At 38.3% G+C, this 18,781-nt stretch overlaps 1 protein-coding gene across 2 annotated transcripts in view; it reads left to right on the forward strand.

The window, feature by feature from the left end:
• Positions 1-18,781, forward strand: part of cntn4 (contactin 4) — a 227,757-nt gene that overhangs the window by 102,074 nt on the left and 106,902 nt on the right. For both annotated transcript variants that reach the window (XM_028023527.1, XM_028023528.1), the window contains exon 5: positions 15,290-15,385. In XM_028023527.1, coding sequence (XP_027879328.1) covers positions 15,290-15,385 — 96 coding nt within the window. The remainder of the gene's footprint in view (positions 1-15,289; positions 15,386-18,781) is intronic.

Below are 18,781 nucleotides of genomic sequence, written 5' to 3' on the forward strand. Positions count from 1 at the left end.
TGTTTTTATCATGAGAGCAGACTTATTCATGTGTGATTTTAATTCTTTCTTATTTATAGAAAACACCACAATTGCAAAATTGTATTTGTTCGACATTAGCAGAAAATTGACATTTTTGCACACGCATGCATAAAGTTAGCTAGCGGTGCATTTATCCTGTTGAAAGCAAAAATACAATCCTAAAACGCAACAATGTCATCAGCAAAGTCAGAGCATCTGGATAGAGCAGCATTAGAAGAAGTGGCTTCAATGTCAGGTTGTTGCAACATCTGAGCAGCTTCATGATAATCCTGTGACAGTACTGCCTATCTGTAACATTTGTCATATTGGAGAGTTATTTACCAAAGGCCACACATCTTTCAGTTCAACTTCCAGAGTTGTGCATTGGGGTGTTAGAGTCAAACGGAAAGAGGAATAAAGCATCTACTGAATTCTTAAAACTACAGATGAAATGACATAATATTTTATTTCCCTTCTCAGACACGTGCCAAAACCATATCCAGCTCCTCTTTGAAATTCACACCTTTAACACTCAGGCAAGGAGAGAGGTTTCAGCTCCAGCTCTACCTCTCTCTGGTAAAGATCAAAACCTTGAGCTGGTAATGAGCTCTAAGCAAAACAGGAATGTGATTTTGACATAAGACTGAGCCTCCTCACACCTCTAACGAGCTATCCGGCAACTGGAGCTGTGTGAGTGAAAGTCGGAGTCTGATAAATGATTGAATATGCATTTCTGTTGTGTTTCAAAGACTGCCAAATCTCTAATCTGATCCTAAGTAGTGAGTTGGGATTTTTGTAAAGTAATAGAACCGCTGCACACTCCATCGAAACACGATGCAAACACTAGAAGCCATCCTGGAGCAAGACAAGCAACAGGTTAATCAGACTAAATAAAGTAATTCAATATTTTTTTCAGTGATTTTCTGATTTCTGAAACCCTTTTTTGTTAGACCTGTCAGTAATTTTAAGTTCTCCTCAAGAACTGTGATTAATAGCAATTGAAACAATTCTACAAAAACTGGACATAAAACTCAAGTACCCCAAGTAAGGCTGGCTCTATTAAAATATGACAATAGTTTGTTATTCATTTATTTTTTATTAAATGCATACTTCAGTTTTCAATATGGTACAGTTTCCTTATAAAATAAATTCCAAAAAGTTCAAAGGGTGAATAATGAAATCAAGAAAATGATCTTTCAAGTCTTTGTATATTTTACTGTAATGAGGCCCTGATAAACTAGTCTTGTGCAAAGAAAGTACAAAGCAGTATAAACATTTTACATTACTTTACTTTACAGTACTTTTACATTCTGTAATATGATTTCCATTCTACAATAACATTTATCCAACCTGATAGGAAGCCAGTCGGTTTTCTCAAGCCTCCTAGTAATTTAGATTTTCCTATTAACCTTAAAGGCTCGCTTTTGGGAAAAAATACAGAGAATTGAGATAAAAGTCACAAAGCACCTTAACAGCAAAGCACTCAGCACCTTTCAGTTCTTTGTCCAGTGGTGCTCCAAAACAACACAGATATTTGGACTTGGGCTGTGATTACAATAGTTTTATCAAACGATGTGCAATTACAAAAACAGAATAGTTCCAAAATGGATCATTTGGCATGATGATGTGCAGCAGTGGTCAGCTGCCAAAAACTGGCAGGGTGGGTTGATATTTTTCATAATTAATATTGGTTTGTCCAACATATCCACTTAGTCAATATGCAAACCCCTGAACCTTAATGCAACAGCAATAATCACTTTAGTACTCAAACTACAGCAGTGAGTTAAAAGTATAGTTGTTATAAATTAAGAGTGTTCTTCTTGGTGATTCTGAATTTCTTTCTTTTCACTTTCTTTTCTTGCCACAGATGATAAAACATTTTCTGTTCCCAATTTTGACCCTTAATTTGAACAATGTGAGATGAAATGCCAGTTTATAACTTCTCCATCTGCCGTCTTGTATTCTGTCAGTGTGCGAATAAAGGAAAAAAATATTTGTTAAAGTTTTAAAAGCTTACTTTGAACAGAAAGAAAAATAGTTTGCCACTAAACTCTGCTGATCTTACTGCAGTTCCTGTAATTTTCAGATTTCTCAAAGGAAAGGATTTTAGTGTGGAGTTTGTCCTGGTAAGAGTTTTTTGGGTTTTTTCCCAGAGATGCCGCTTTCCTTCCACATGCAAACAATCATCAGGTAGTGTGTTTTTGTCAATTCTAAGTTGAAATTGATTATCTCTGTAATGGTCCTTCAAAAGACTGCTGACCTGGAAATAGATTTTCAAGAATATTTGCTTATAACATTTGTTCTATTTGGTTTGGATGCAAAGATAAATGCCTAACATGCTTTGAGACGGCTCAGTATTTCAGTTTTTCACTAGTCCATAAAAAGTTATTATTTTAACTCTCTGCCAAGGTCAAATAATAATCTCATTAAATTTGGTCGCTGAATTGATGATGGAATTGTGATTCTGTCTCTGTCAGATGTCTTTTTTTTAATTTTTTTTTTTATACTTGATCAGTAATCTGCCTCCTGAGTCAGTCATTTAGCTCCAGGTGTCTCCCTGATTTCTCCCTGTAGTTTCATTAAGCAGCCATCAGTAATTTCTCCGTCTTATTCCAGGTGATCAACGCTCAGTAAAGCACATTATTGCTGTTGCTCAGATTGAATTTTTTGTGTCTCTTCAGATCAGCATCTTAAATCATTTCACATTTTTAGATAGCCTGCCATTTCTCAGTGTAATTTCTTAAGCGACTTTGCTAAATTTTCCTCCATTTCCGGAGCCCGATGAGCCATAGAGACGCTTTCCTGATGAAACCTTTGAAAAATAATATTGCTTGGTTAGTGTTTGGTGCTCCACGACGTCGTCAAGGTTACGCTCAGAACCAGCAGGGACTCGGAACATTCTGTCGTTCCAAACTTTTGATGGATGATGCTACTTTTTTGCAAGTGTTGTGCCTGTCGTCCTCCTGAGAGGAGGATAAGTGATGGGTGCTGCCGCTCAATACCACACCCAACCTGATGAGTATTTCCTATCGATTTTGTATCACTTATTATGTAAAAGATATATACTTATATCTCATACTGATGAACAGGCTGTGTTTTTTTTTCAGGCTGTGCTTTGGATGCAGTGACAAGCCTTATTCAGTGTTCCACAAGCCAGAGATGCCAGAAGGTCTGACTCTTAACAAAGAAACAGAGCCTGGCTTGACACATCCAGTGGGAGGGTGTGTATATTCAGGTATTGCAGATATACAGTGTCTCATTAGTGTCAGGCAAGTTCACTTTTGGCTGAACACACAAGCGACGATTCCAGATGTAGCCAGATAGGTCTTTAAAGGGGGGCAGACAGAAACGCCTCATTTAGATGCAAATAAATCCGTTAGATTTCTTTCAGCTGCTCTGATAGCGTGGAGCGAATATATTGACTTAGCTAATGAGGCATAAATATCTTATCGGGTTTTTTCTGGCTTTCGCTTTTATCTTCACTGCGCCTTCAAAGTATCATAACGCAGCATCGGACACCATCAGGGCTCCAGTGCAACCTGGAAGTGATTGGGTTCAGATTCCAGGACTTTCCAGACCTGGAGAGGATTGGGAAAATATGAATATGGAAGAAAATTTTGTTGCTGTAGCTATTGTTTTTTCTGCCATTATTTTTTGTTGAATCCTTCTTTCTGGACTTTCTTCTTTTTCTTTGTGCTTTTCCTTCCTTAGTTTTATGCTTTTTTCTACATAAAACTGAGGACGTTTTTCCCTCTGTTCCTCCCTTTTACTCTTGTTATTGTGTTTCTTTGTGTCTTCTGTTCCTTCCTCCAGTGCTGTTTTAAAAAAAAAAAGACTTAAACGCTCAAAACAACTCCATGGTCTAATGACAAGGCATTGTGTTTGTTTCCCATACGGACCACTTTAGATTACTTTAAAGATTTTGCCTTGCTATGATGACCCAACCTGCATGCAGCTGCTTCTCAATTGTAATGGAAAATGACCAGAATCATGTATTATTGACTGAAGCCAAGTATTGAGTAGGTACCAACGAAAAAAAATCCTTGAGATTTTGCAATACTTAAAGCCCTTCTATTTTATAAAAAAAGTCATGTTCTTTTTTTTTTAAAGTATTTAACTTCTAAAAAACTTTTTTTTGCATATTTGTTGAAACTGTCACTATGTTGTGACAGTTTGGGAGGAGACAATCTATGAAAAATATTTAGCTCCTCTGTCTTCTCCCAGTATTGACTAAAAACAACCAATCAGAGCTAGGCGGCAGGTCTTAGTGCTGTCTATCATGGTTGTGTAAGCGCTACCGCTACAGCTTCTTCCTGATGGCAGAGCCTGGTGTAAATACTCAGACTAGTTAGCATGGCCACACGGTTTTCCTGGAACTTTAAGCTGTTTCACATTGAGGAGAAAACTGTCCCTACATGATTGACAGCGCTAAGGTCCTCCTCCTCCTCTGGTTGTTGTTGTCTTATTAGTTTAGTTTTTTTTCAGATGGCAATGGTATCCCAGAAAGGAAGTGGAGGAACTCAGTCTTTTCACTGACTGTCTTTACTGTCACAACATAGTGACACTATTAACTAATAAGATTTTTTTTTTTTAAAGTTACACACTGTAACTTTAAGAGCCACGATGTTTCCTGTCAAACTGAACTCTGTCTGGCAAAGTTATGTCTGCTTTGATTCTGTAGGTCTGAAGTGGTATTTTGATCGTTATTTGTAAGAAATTACATTTTTTGGTCATATGAAACTTTTAATAGTGACTAAAAGGCAAAAAAGCCCAAAGACAAATAACCTCTGCACTCACACTCACTACTACACTCCCATTAGAATTATGGGATTTGGTAGAAAGTGAAAAAAATCCAAGAAAACTAATGCAGTTTGTAGTTTGTCAAAACTTGGTGTGTATATTACCCAAAATGCAACTCTGGACTCTACAGGTCAATGGAAAATCAGGTGATTTTTTTTTGGGAAGGCCCAGCTTAAGGAGAAGGAATTCCTAAAGTTGTTTCCTCTGGAAATCCACTCACAGATATGCTGATTCAGCGTTAAACCTGTTGGACTTTAGTAGTTCACACTTCGTTGTCCACCTCATTTATTTTTGGCAGCAGATCTGTGTAGCATCGTAAGCAAAAGCCCTAAAATAACCATCCCGATGTGTAAGTTCCAGCACCTCCACCCACACACACCTGCGCATGTCATGTATTATTCCGCCGGCGCCGCTCAAAGACGTGGAAGCGGTCCTTACCGAGCGGCAGGCTGTGATGAATCTGACGGTCATGGTTGGTCAGGCCCGTTGGAGTATGATTAGTGGCCCTGGCATTTGGAAAGCTCATATGTCAGGGATGCAATGATCAGCCTAATCTGGATCATTGTTTGTAATGCCAGCCCAGGTTTGCAATAATTGATGCTAATGGACCTGGATGGGACATCACTTTTACTTATTCCGGGGCAATTATTCATCGTTAGCTGCTTTCCTTCGGAGAATCACAGGGAAGCTTTTTGTGTAGAAACATCCATCCATCCATCCATTTTCTGTTCACCCTTGTCCCTAATGGGGTCGGGAGGGTTGCTGGTGCCCATCTCCAGCTACATTCCGGGCGAGAGGCGGGGTACACCCCGGACAGGTCGCCAGTCTGTCGCAGGGCTGTGTAGAAACAGTCAGGGCCATTCTGGGTGCCTTTGACTGAAAGGACTTGTGTTGACTTGCATCTTTGCTCTTATGCTTTCTTTTCAACACTTACACATCCGCATGAACTTTGAAAGGCGTTCCTCCGGTCGAGCCCACGCCGTCCACCGTGGACGGACTGAAAGGCATCAGCCGCGTTGCAAATGACGCTCTGCTGCTCCCACCGAGCCCACTTCCAACAACAATGCTTCTTTTGCTCTTTTTTGGGGGGCAGCTGGGGCGAGTGGATGGTTAGAGGTGGAAGATGAGGCGATGATGGTGGGAGTCATCGGACACGGCCAACAATTGCGGCATGCTTTCAACGCGGTGGAGGGTGGGGGTGGGGGGTACAATGAGCGGCTCTAGTGAACTACACATCCCCACTTCATGGCTTTGATCTCAGCCAAAAATACAACCAAAAAAGGACTTTTTTGGGGGAGACGGTGGGTGATTCAATTCAGAACCTTAGATCTCTCTTGCTTTTGTTGACTTTGTTCTGTTAGCTCGTTTTTTGGTAAGGCTTGGCTGCTTTTATCTAGCCTTCTATCGTTTCTTTAGATGAAAGTAAGTGGTGGGGTTAGTACACCCCCCACCCAAAAAAAGGAAGAAAGCAATTTTTGAGAATCTAAAAATCCCCTCCTAAAAATAGTACTGTCCTTTAATTCAAGCCATTTTTCATTACTACCACTGCAAAAACAAAACATTTTGTCAAGTAGTTTTGGCCTGGTTTCTGGTGCAAATGTCTTATTACACTTGACTAAACAAACTTATAACTAACTTTTTAGTAAGATTTAGGAGCTTGTTTTAAGTCTGCAATTCCTTAATAATGATGAAAAAGTATTTCTTCCACTGGCAGATTGTTTCACTACTGGGAAAAAGTATTTTCATCAAAATAGTTTCATCAATATTAAGAAATCATTGACTTTAAACAAGCTCATATGTAGGTTCGTCACCATAACAAATTTTGCTGGAGGATAAATTGTCACAGAGGTTATTGTGATAAATAATATTGTTTTGAGAAAATGTTCAAGTAATTTAATGGTAATGCCATAATAATTCAATAACACATTCTCAAAGATCAATAAGCTTTAAATTCTAATGAACATTTAACACTGGAACTGGACGACGTTTTAAATATCCAAAATGAATAAACAAAACAACAACAAGTGAAATGGATTATGGAGTGCCTGAAAGCAAAAATGTCCTTCAGAAAAAGGCTAGTTGAGACAAAAAGACTTTTGTCATTCAGGTTTTGTCAGAAGAGACGATAAAAACCATAAATTTTGCTAATTGGAATTATTGCTCTTTTTTTTAAATGATCATGCGATTATTTGATTTGTTGCTTATTGCCACAGGCCTACTGTATTTTGCTGAAAAGTTACTTATGAGTTAGTGTTGTTTAACTTGGTGTAGTAGGATGTTCATACTAGAAACTCGACCAAAATGACTTGGTCAAATGTTGTGTTTTTGCAGTGAAACTCTTGCCTCGCTGCTTTACTGTACCACCACCAGCAGAAAAGGGACGAAGATAATTAGAAAATAAAACAGCAGAGAGGATGAATTCGTGACAAGCTTTCATCAAAGATCTCTGATCAGAAATGCCAGGAAGAGATAAAGCCCTCTGAGAGGAGCGAAGTCAATTAGCCTCGCATCAACATTAATCACCTTTGAGCGACAGCTAAGAGATAACGGCAAACACTCCTCAAACAAAACTAACCAGAGGAAATGAAAACAAGCCGCTGGATTTCGGCACGGTGGACCAGGCCGACGCTGTTTGGCTGCCCGCTTTTCACATTCCGGTAAATATAATTAAGAGCGACGGCAGCTCGCCGTGTTAAGAACGACTTGCCAACAGAGAGTTTGTCATCCGCCGTGCGGACCGCGACTCCGTCCTGGATGTTCAGTCATTCTGCCGAGGGGATGAGACGTTCTCCTCCAGAGAGGAGCATTAATCAGATGAGTGGATTAACATGTGGAGTGAGGGGGAGCGGTGATCCAGGCACCAGGTTGCTTTTTTACGGCTTTTCTTTAGAAGTCCATCCTGCGTTTTGAGTTTTAGTTCTTACTGGACCAACTCTGCCAGGAGACTTTTAACAGCTACAAAGTAATTACAGGAAAATGTAATTGATCTCAGTAATTGATGGTTTATCATACAACTTAAAGTGGAATTACTGCTATTATCATAAGAGTTTCAGTGGCTCTTCAGAGTCACTTCCAGCCTCACAGGTTTCCTCTTCAACAACTCTTTGTCTTAAAGAGGCAAAGTAATAAAATAGAGAATGTGAGAGAAAAACAACTAAATCAGCATGGCTCTTTTTACTTTTTAATCCTGTTTTTTTTATTATTGTTCTTTTATTAACTAAAAAAAACTAATAAAAAAAAGAAATGGATACAAAAATAAAACAGACTTACACTTAAGATTTTGTTTTAAGGTGATCTGATGATTGTGACCATATAACTGTATACAGTCTGGTGAAGCCTGTAAAGACGAGACCAGAATATTGGCAGTAGGATTTAATAAGCACTGACTTCTTCTTTCTCCTTCTTGAACTGGATATGAAAGACTTGTTTTTCATGTTTTAATATTATTCCTATTTTGTTCACGGTTGGATGCAGCATGTTGCCAAAGCCAGTTTCTTTAACGATGCGTTTTAGTGGCTTACCTTGTGGAGAACGCTTGTTGGACCACTGTCGACTCAGCAGTCTTCCCTACATGTAGACTTTCAATATAAAGCCATAATTTATTGGTCTTGTGCAATATTATAATTCTTTGAGATTGCAAAAGTCAATGCCATCAAAATGAAAGCATAAATAAATAAAATGTGTAATGAATAGACACAGTGAATGATTTGTGCATTTTGTATTGAATTAGTAGATTATTTGGCTTTTCAGTGGCAGAACAAAGCACACCCATCCTTAACCAGCTCTGTTTTAGTTAAAGCTGTGGCTGCAAAATTTCTAAGTAGCAAAGCGAAGAGCTGCTGAGGCCAGCGATTGGCAAACTAGGGGCCAGGCACCCCAGATGGGGGAGCAGCGATGCGGTGCAGCGGCGAGGCGCGTGACCAGGGTCAGAAGCCGTTAAGTTGAGTAAAGCTGCTGCAGGCTGGAACAATAACACAGCAAGAGAGGTTTCAGACCTCCATCGTTGTCTGGTTTCAGGGTACAGACAACATCGCATAAAAAAACTAAATAAAAAAAAAACTGTCTCACAAACTTTCTGTCTTTTTCCTGTTAACGCTACATTTATTTTTAGCTAAAGAGGTTTTAATGAAGACTGTTAGCAACACCTCCCTCCTGTCACATTAACACCAGCATGCCTTCCTGCTTCTGCTGATGCTGTGACTCACTTCCCACTGCAGCTGGTGAACACAGAGCCAACCAGGTACCATCCCCTCCTCCGTCCAGCAGCAGCATGAAAACAGAGTGTTGTACCAGAAGGTTGCTCTCTGGACCCCTTAACACGAGTCCAGTCTGAAGTTTGCTTCCACTCAGCATGATTTTCAAAATAACTTTACGCTTTTTAAAATAAAAAATGTGTGTTTTCTGGCACCAGAGGTCTTTATCGGCAGTAGATGAGTAGAGAGAGAGATTCTGGAAACAAACCCTGGGCGTCTAATAGCCTCGGACTCTGGGGCAGCAGCTCTACCTCTGCACCACCCACTGCCCCTAATTTGAGTCTTTTATATTTCAGCTGTTCTTTTTTTTGGTGGTGGGGGTGGAGTGACTATCCATAAATACATCTTTAATGACAAAACAAGCTTTCATTTAAAGGAACTCAGTGTTTCAGCTGTTTTTCAGTTTTCTGGAAGTTTGTTCCAGATTTGTGGTGCATAGAAGCTGAATGCCGCTTTGTGTTTTTTAATCAGTGGCAGCTGTCTGATTGATTTATTTTAGGGAGACACTGTCGCAGTAATCAATGTGACTAAAGATAAACACATGCATAAGTTTCTCTAGATTTTGTAACGGCGTTAGTCCTTTAATTCTAGAAATTTTCTTTAGGTGATAAAAGCCTGAGTTTGTAACTGTCTTTATGTGACTTTGAGGGTTCAGGTCTGAGTCCATCGCCACATGTTCCTTATCAAGTTGCAGAAAAACTGCAATGTTTTTGTAGCCATCATCAACTTCTGGGACAATTTTGTTTCTGGCTGATCACTCTGCTATTTCAGAATTCATTTAAATTGTCCATAAATGTTCAGGGCTTCATCCTCCCATCGTCTCTAACAGCAGCTTCTCTACACCAGAGCAACATAATCCAATAGCAAAATTACAAAACAAGCAATAAACATTATATTTTTGTCAAGATCATCAAACAATATACATCAGATATTTTGATCAATGTTCTAATTTTTTAGGAATTAAAGGCAGCTCTAAACCAGTGGGTTTTTACTGTTGAATTAACTGTGCATAAAAGCTGGATGCTGTATAAAAGATGCATTGGTTAGGAAGTGCAAGAAAAATACATAAAATATGGTGATGCAAAAATTCTGACCTGAACTGCACATAGTTTTAGGCCTGTCATGATAACAAATTTTGCTGTGCATTAAATTGTACCAGTAATGATTGTGATAAACAATAATATAATCATTTTGAGACCATTTTCAACTAATACAGTATAACAATGGCATAATAATACCATTATTATTGATAATGAAAAAGCAAAAATCATTCATTTCTAAAGAACATTTAATAACACAGTAACTGGAAAACATTATATATATGTACAAAATAAAACAAAACAAATGAGACAACAATAAATAAAATGGATTATGAAGTCTCTGTAACGGAATGAAAGAAATGAATAGTCTTTCAGCTTAGACAGGGAAAACAGGCAAAAGTGGCAGGTAGTTCAGACCAAGTACTTCATACTGAGTCAAATGTTTGCAGCGTTCTTCAAAATGACGTTTCAGTGATATTAAAGGGGATCATCTCTTAGACCACAGGTCTCAAACTCCAGTCCTCAAGGGCCGCTGTCCTGCAGTTTTTAAATGTGCCACAGGTACAAAACACTGGAATGAAATGGCTTAATGACCTCCTCCTTGTGTAGATCAGTTCTCCAGAGCCTTGATGATCTAATTATTCTATTCAGGTGTGATGCAGCAGAGGCTCATCTAAAAGTTGCAGGACTGCGGCCCTCGAGGACTGGAGTTTGACACCCCTGTCTTAGACGATCATTTTCGTGCTCATTTTAATCGATTAAATTAACTGATTTATTCTTACAATAAATCAGTTTTTTATTTAACTACAGGCTCACATAGCTTTAGGTCAAACTGAATAAAGTGACAACAATATGTTACCTCCTAGAGTCAGACACACCCATTGGACCCTGAAGGCATCAATCTGGCAATACTTCAGAAACATTAAAAAAAAAAAATCACCCTCCAATAGGATTTAAATAACTATTAGCTCAGCAGCGAATGAAGCTTAAGAGCAGACTTATGCTTAAAGAAATAATTTGAGACTTGCCAGATAATGAAATTTGCCTGCGGCCAACATGACATATTATCTGACCTCGCCGTACTCTTCATAAATCAGCGAGCCCAATAATTTTACATTTAGATCACTTGGTGCTGAACTAATCAGTAATCTCATTTGAAAGCGGACTGCTGGCAGTTCTTTTTGGCGACGTGTGAGGTTACAAAGGAGAGCCGCCATGCCCACAGCGCTGCTCACCACACAGAACTCAACAATACACAGCATATTGCAGAGCCAGGTTAATTAAGGTTAATGAACCCAATTTGGTAGAATATGTATGGATAAATCTGAGGCACTGTGTCACCTGTCTTTGCAGATTAATTAACAGGCTGTCTTCAGGCTTCTTAGTTAAAAATAACATTTGGATCCCGGTTGATGTGCTGCAGTAAAATGCATTAGGCTTACAGGCAAGAGCTAAAAATAACCTGCATGTATCGCTGAAACATTTCCTCTGTGCTTTCCAAACATATTCACACCCTTTGCATTTTTTTATATTTACAAATAACTGCTATTTTTTCATTTGACTTTTTTTTATTTTAGAAGCTTGTAAATGTACACTGTAAACAAATGCTAAGAAATTTGAATAGTAATGTAAAGTACTTATTTTTTCAGGAACAAATTAAAACACATTTTATAGATTAATTACCCTCACATGGACAAAAGACTTTATTTGTGTTAATTATGACCATTATTCTACTTATAGTTATTAAAAACATGACATTAAAAATGGGAATATTGGGCGTGCCGTGGTGGCGTGGTGGTTAGTGGGACCAGTATTTGGAGGCCTTGAGTCCTCGACACGGCCATCGCGGGTTCGACTCCCGGACCCGACAATATTTGTCGCATGTCTTCCCCTCTCTCCTTCCCTGTTTCCTGTCAGCCTACTGTCGTATAAGGGACACTAGAGACACAAAAAGACCCCCTGGAGGAGGGGTAAAAAAATAAATAAATGGGAATATTAAGACCGGTCCTTCCAAGATCCAGACCAAAGCTGGATGTTTAGAACTTGACAGATATTTCAGGACGTTGCTTTTTGTACAGCACAAAATGCAAAAATCATCTGAATAGTTGACTTCTGAAGACCAACAGACCAGGTTCACACAGCCAACAAATGCAACACACATGAACTTTTTCACCGCAGACTGAATGGCCCAATTCTGATCTTTTCATCCACCAATAATCTGATCTTTGCCACTTCCATATGTGAAACTAAATCAGATTTTTTTATATATGGTTTTCAAGGCGTCTGCAGTCATTTTTTCTGACTTTTATGTCGTTGACGTGAGATATTTGTCGTAATTCTGCATTAAATGAAGCCAGATGCATGAAAATCAGGATGTAAGCAATGGCTGAAAATTATGATTCTGAAATTATTAAAGAAATCTGTCACTGGAGCGCATCACTCCACAATCCCACCACACTGAGCTCTGACTTCACATCCAAACAGACATCTTTATAGAAGTTACAGTCAATGTTCCAGAAAATACCAGTATGAGTTGTGCTTCCTCTTTCTTGGCTTATTTTGTCTTGTTATGATCTTGTGATGATCCTGTCGGCTCTTGCTGCTGAATAAACTATAAAATGGACCTTAAACAGTGGCGTTCATTAATACTTCTGGAAACAGAGAGCCGCTGTGACGTTAACATTGGAATCGTGTGCATGCGGGCCACTTTGGTGTCATAGACCGTTCACACAGACACCTTGCTACAGTCAGGTTTAACTAGTACTAGCAGTATTAACAACCACGCAAGAAAAATAAATTGGAATTGAGCATCAGGACCTGCTGTGTGAACGTAACGATAGTGAACTGGATTTTAGTTAGGTCTATGATCTTAAAGGAGGCTAAGTATTTAGATTTAGATAGAAAAACAAAAACAAGGTAAGTTTTTTTGCATTAAAATTTGTCCTAACAAAGGACAAATTATTACAAAGTTCAGGTTTTTGTAAAATGTCTTGACATTGTTAAAAACGGTTCTGATTGAAGAAACCCTGTTTGGGCTTCTATTGCTGATAGGACTCTGCTGGTCACGTTTGCTGAGCTCAACGCGCGTCCACCCAAAGTGTTTCTGACCTGCTGCTGCCATCAATTGTCAAAAGAAAATTAGCTCAGTTTAACAGCACTTTGGGTATCAGGACCATGGCGGGAACAGCTCTGTAATGTTCAGTGCTGGTGGGCGTGATGAATGAAAGGTAACCTGATTACCAGCGGAGCTATTAAAATCTCTCATGTGTGACTTGCCTCAGCAGCCATCTCTGCTTAGCAGAGAGGCGGCAGATTGCTGTTTGGCTCATATTAGTGGGTGTGTGTCACTATTGATTTCCATGTTGTGTTTTTTTTCTCCGTGTGTTTTGCTCATGCTGGGCCCAGATTTATTATTCATACAGTCGCTGAGGCCGGGAACGGGCCGCAGCGTTGGTCCTCCCCACATTTTACACCCTCCCTCCTTGCTCAAATGCTTCTTTTCACTCTGAGCTACCTGACAGGTTCAAATTGTGTTTTCTCTGTTGCGTGCTGTCCATATTTCCATCTGAATAATTACAGAGGCGAGGCATTACATACTGCTCACATCGGGTAGGAACTATAGGGAGGATGTTCCGGCATCGGGGCTCATCTAAAGTGCCTGTAGGCAAACAATAAGTGCCAGTCTGTCCCTCCGTTTTAATGAGCCTGTTCAGTTTGTGCTTATATTGTTAAAGCACTGGCCATCTGAGGCAAATAAAATCCTGCAAATGGTGCAGAACTACCTCTGCTGTAAATGAAGTGGAAACGCAAAACGCGGCAAAAGTGCAGGTTCCGCACCAGGCTGTTTTTAAAACGACATCACCTCATCACAAACTCTTCCTCTGCCATCGGATTGGACAGCTGAAGGATTAATTAATTACGCCTCTCTGACTGATGAACATGGTGAGCCTCAAACCCGTCTGCCTGAGAAAAAAGCAGAAAGATGGGGAAAAAATAAATTGAATAAGATTTAATATGAAGAGCAGACACAACATGATTAATATTTAGAGCACATTGAGACGCCTTCAGTTTCACTTAAATTCATGTAGCTGGAGTTTAGGAGGAGAACAGTAGAAAATGCTTCTAGTCAGTGACTTTGGTTGGGCAACAGTGATTAATTAGCTATCAAAAACTGTTAATAATTATAATCAATCTTCAATCAATATTAACATAACAGTTTTTTAACAAAATTATAAATAAAATAGTTTTGTGAAAACTAACAAGTTGGGTCACCATCCACTTATCAGGAATCATTAGCCGACCAGCTCTGACCTTATCAGGTGTTTTTCAGTGGATGCCAGTGAGGAGGCGTTAGAGCAGTTTGTGCTCTGCTGTTCTCAGACCTACATGGATACATGCAGAGGTAAATAAAAATCAGCTTCTCTCCAAAATACAAGAATTTTACCTTCTCAACAATATATTACTGTCTTTAGAGGAAAAAAAAAGAAAACTTTGTGTCTACCTGAGATTTTTCATTGGAAGATTTTTGTTCCATACACAGTGGTGTCCATAATAATTTTGCCTTAATTAAAAATCAATATTCTTCGACACTGTTTTCGATATTTTTAAGCAGATTTTCTAAGTAGGATTTGAGCTGACCAGTCGCAGCAACACCACCTGATTTGTTTTCCATAAGACCTTCCGTTATTCCCGTGTCTCTGCAGATTTCTCTGTTGGCTCCCAATTTGTCTCACTTCTGATCCTTTTGGAATCCCTGCAGTAAGTCTGGAATATTGGATAAGAGGACAATATGACCTACGGCAACACCAGTGGCTCTCTGCAACCCCCAGAATTTTTAATTTGCCTCCACTGAAGGCTCACTTTTAAAACGCCTCGATCACCAGCAGAACAACAAATAGCTTCTCAATATTTGGATATCGTCAGTTTTTTGCTGCAGCTGTTAGAGAATCAGTTTCTCACTTCCAGCTGGAGAAATAGAACAAAAGACTCTGAGTGTGTGTTGGCTCTGAGATCAAAGCATATCAGTGTGTTGGAGGGGTGTGACAATACTGTGCACTTGCAAGATGTTGTGTATTGTGACTTTCAATAAAGGTTAAAACGATGCTTCAAAGTGTTTGCAAACCAGAGTTATTGAGCTCTTTCTTGATGGTCTATTTTTCTTAACTGCTGTTATTTTTTGTCATTGTTATTTTTCAGACTTGGAGAACTTCAAGACTCACAGAAGAAGTTCTGTCTCAGTACGGGAAGGTCAAGGAGTGGTTCTGCTGTGCGGACCTCCCCCTCATTCTGGAGGTAAAATTCTCTGTTTTCATCACAGTTAAACAGAAACGACTCAATCCCTCTGGGAAAAACCAACCTGAACCAACTCGATTCTATTCAGACTTAGGAAATCAAAAGGTCAAGAAACATTTATATTTATCTATGTGCTGTATATCTTTTTCCTGTATGGTCAAACATAAATTTGGTTTTGAAGGCTGTGGGCAAAATGGTGTACATCATAAAAAAGAGCTTTTTTTCTGATATTTTTGTGTGATATTTTTAGTTATTGGCCCTGAAAAGTATTCATACAGTATTCATTAAAACGCATAGTTTCCCTTTAGCCTTTCAAGTGAATAACAAATTACAAAACACTATATAAACTGCAGAGATGCACCATGTTGTATATCTTGGCATTGTTCTGATATCAAGTAAAAACAGATCCAGTATCACTAATACCGATACAGATATCGATACTTAACTATTTAAGTTTGATATGTTCTCAAATTTTTGATCTTGTCTTATTGTGATTTTTGTTTTTGAATTATTATGTTAAACTCTAGTGTAGAATTTGCACAAGGTTTATAGGTGTCTACAAAATGCTAACATTTTAACATGATAAACAAAGATTATGGAAAAATGAAGCAAATTTCTGTGCATTGTTTTCCTAAATAAAGTATAAAAAGTAATTTGAGAGCACATAAAGAAATATTTTTTGAAGTAGTGTTGACACACTACAGTACAATTCAAAAATAAAATAACATTTGAACATAGAATCTGAAACTAAAGTATCAATCTTACCACACTAGTGTCAGTATTATTTTGGATTAATTCGCCAACCTCTAATAAAAAGCACAGTGGCAAAGAATTAGCAACACTGGCAGATTATTTCACTTAACACCTGGGAAAATGTCTTGTTAGTGAAAAAAATCTGCCAGTATTTTAATCAATATTAGGGAATTATTGACTGACAACAGGATTCTATATCTTGCAAAAAAATTACTTATAAGTTAATTTCGTGTTTTTTCAAGTGTAGTAAGACATTTGCCCTGGGAGTGAGACCAAAGAATAAGAAGTGTTTTTAAATGTAAAGAGAGCTGCAGACTAGAACCGTCGTCACAATCTAACAGAACATTTTCTGAATAGAAGGACCAAATATTGTCAAAGCCAACCTGTGGAGGGCTGATACACTCCTACAAGCAAATGCTGCAGTTTAATTCAACTGCACAATTATACAACTGTGTTATTGCAGTTTATGCTTTTTTTCTATCAGATGTTTTTTTTCCCCCCTTAGTGTTAAGATTTAATGTCAGATTAAAAGTGGCAAAAGTTCAGAAATGAATGTCGACTTTCCAGACCTCCTTTAAACATTAAGAAAATTACCACAGAACAAAAATGACCTGAGTTTCTTTTCAGATCTTCTGTTGCTCACTAAAAACGTTTGTTGTCCCCCATTATGTTGTTTTGATCAGGCCTGTCGAGTGTCGCCGTCTGGAGACTAACGCGTAATTTGCCTTGATTAGAACGGTTTAGCTCATCCTCTGGCAGTGGAATGAAAACGTTTTCCTCCCTGCAGTATGCATTCATCATTGTTTAGTCCCAAGCTAAAGGCAGACATTGCCTGAATCAAATAATACGATGCGAGGTATTTGCTTTCTCTCCGAGAGCTAAATGAGAAGATCAATACCAGTTTGGGTTAGCGCAGCATAAAATAACTGGGGAGCAAAGCAGGCTTTGTTTCACATTTAAAGTCTATGAAATATTCAAAGACATTTAGTGAATGTTGTATCATTTATTCCTTAGTACAAACCTAAATGTTTGATGTAAGCAGGGTGTACTTATAAGAAGAATTGTAAAATAAGATAGGAGATATAAATCTTTTACATTTGATCAGGGTTGCTTCAAATAAGAACCTAATATCCATTTTAAGGCAACATCCATATTGGTTTTATGTTCTTTCCCAAGATTTAACATCATGAATCATAATGGTGTTAAAATCTGTCCAAACACTTAACACTAATATAGATCTGGATTTAAGTAAGAATGCTGACCACTGGATCAGCATCAACAGCCTGTGTGTTCAGGATCTTTTCATCTTTATGAGCATTTAGACATTAGATCTGTTTTTTTTTTTGTTTCTTTGTGTTTTTAAAAACACAATTCTATGAAAAAGAGTCAACTATGGATGCAGATCATGTAGCACAGAGGTTCTTAACCTTTTTGACCTGGGGCCCATTAATATATTCACCATCTATTGGTTTACCAAACTGACCTGATTTTTGTTCTATATAGAAATCAAGTCCATGTATTGTTTACCATCAACAACGAAAAATATAATTACATCATAATGTGATAATCACAAGGACATTTATTTATCATTTGGATACAAACTTGCACATAAAACAACTTTCTAAACAGACCAGCAATTCATGGAACAGATCAAACTGCAACAAGAGTATAATTAAAGGCTCTGTTAGGCCTTTAACCATTATACCACAGTGTATTATAGATTATTATGTCAATAGAAAAAAAGGAAGTGTATATTTCTGCCATGATTTTTCTAGAAATATTTTGGGATTAACCTCAGAATTTCTGTGTTTTTTCAAGTACATTTTTGACTTTGAGTTCATAAAATGTTCTTCTTTTTTCTAGAAGATTTCTAAGGTTTTTGGTAAAAATATACTCTTTTTTTTGTATCTATAGTGGCCCTAATATTTGTCATCCCATCAAGATAATTGAAGACTCTAAAGCCTGGGGGACAATGTAAAAATTGGCTAAATGAAATTATGTGCTCGAAAATAAATACATAAAAAAAAATAATTTTTAAATTATATGTATTGTAAAAAAATAAAATAAAACAACAATTTAAAGTGCTAATGAAAAAAATAGCCTTATAATTTGTAAATTAATTTGAAAACTGCTTCAACATCATGAACCAGAAGCTACCCTCCATATCTGTGACAGATAAACAATAGTCACAACAGTTTATCTTTTGACAAACTACTACTCTCATTTTTTATTCGCCTCCTAATGAAAAGCTTGAGCCTCTCAGATACGATCAGATCCAGTCTGAGTGCAGTGGAGGAAAGGCTCACTGTCAGAGAGCCTCCAGTAGCTCTGAGTGTTTCAGGGTTTGGTGTTTGTTGTACCTGTAATGGAGAATCCTGATTCACTCGGGGTGGGGATCAGGGGGACCTTGCCCTCCCCCCCCATTTTACGGGACTGCCCTGCCCGTCTGCTGGTCCCCCAGACATTTACACAGGCTGCACATGACTCTGACAATCCGTGACTGACATCTCTCTGTGTTTATATGCAGACAGAGGTACAGATAAACCTACAGCATTGAGATCTGGACCAAATCTAAGGCTGCAGATTGAATAGCAGTCACCCAAAGGTTTACGCACATGGGGCGACTTCGGGTCGGGTTGGGAT

This window comes from Xiphophorus couchianus, chromosome 7 (genome assembly GCF_001444195.1).
Source record: "Xiphophorus couchianus chromosome 7, X_couchianus-1.0, whole genome shotgun sequence".
NCBI classification, from domain to species: domain Eukaryota; kingdom Metazoa; phylum Chordata; class Actinopteri; order Cyprinodontiformes; family Poeciliidae; genus Xiphophorus; species Xiphophorus couchianus.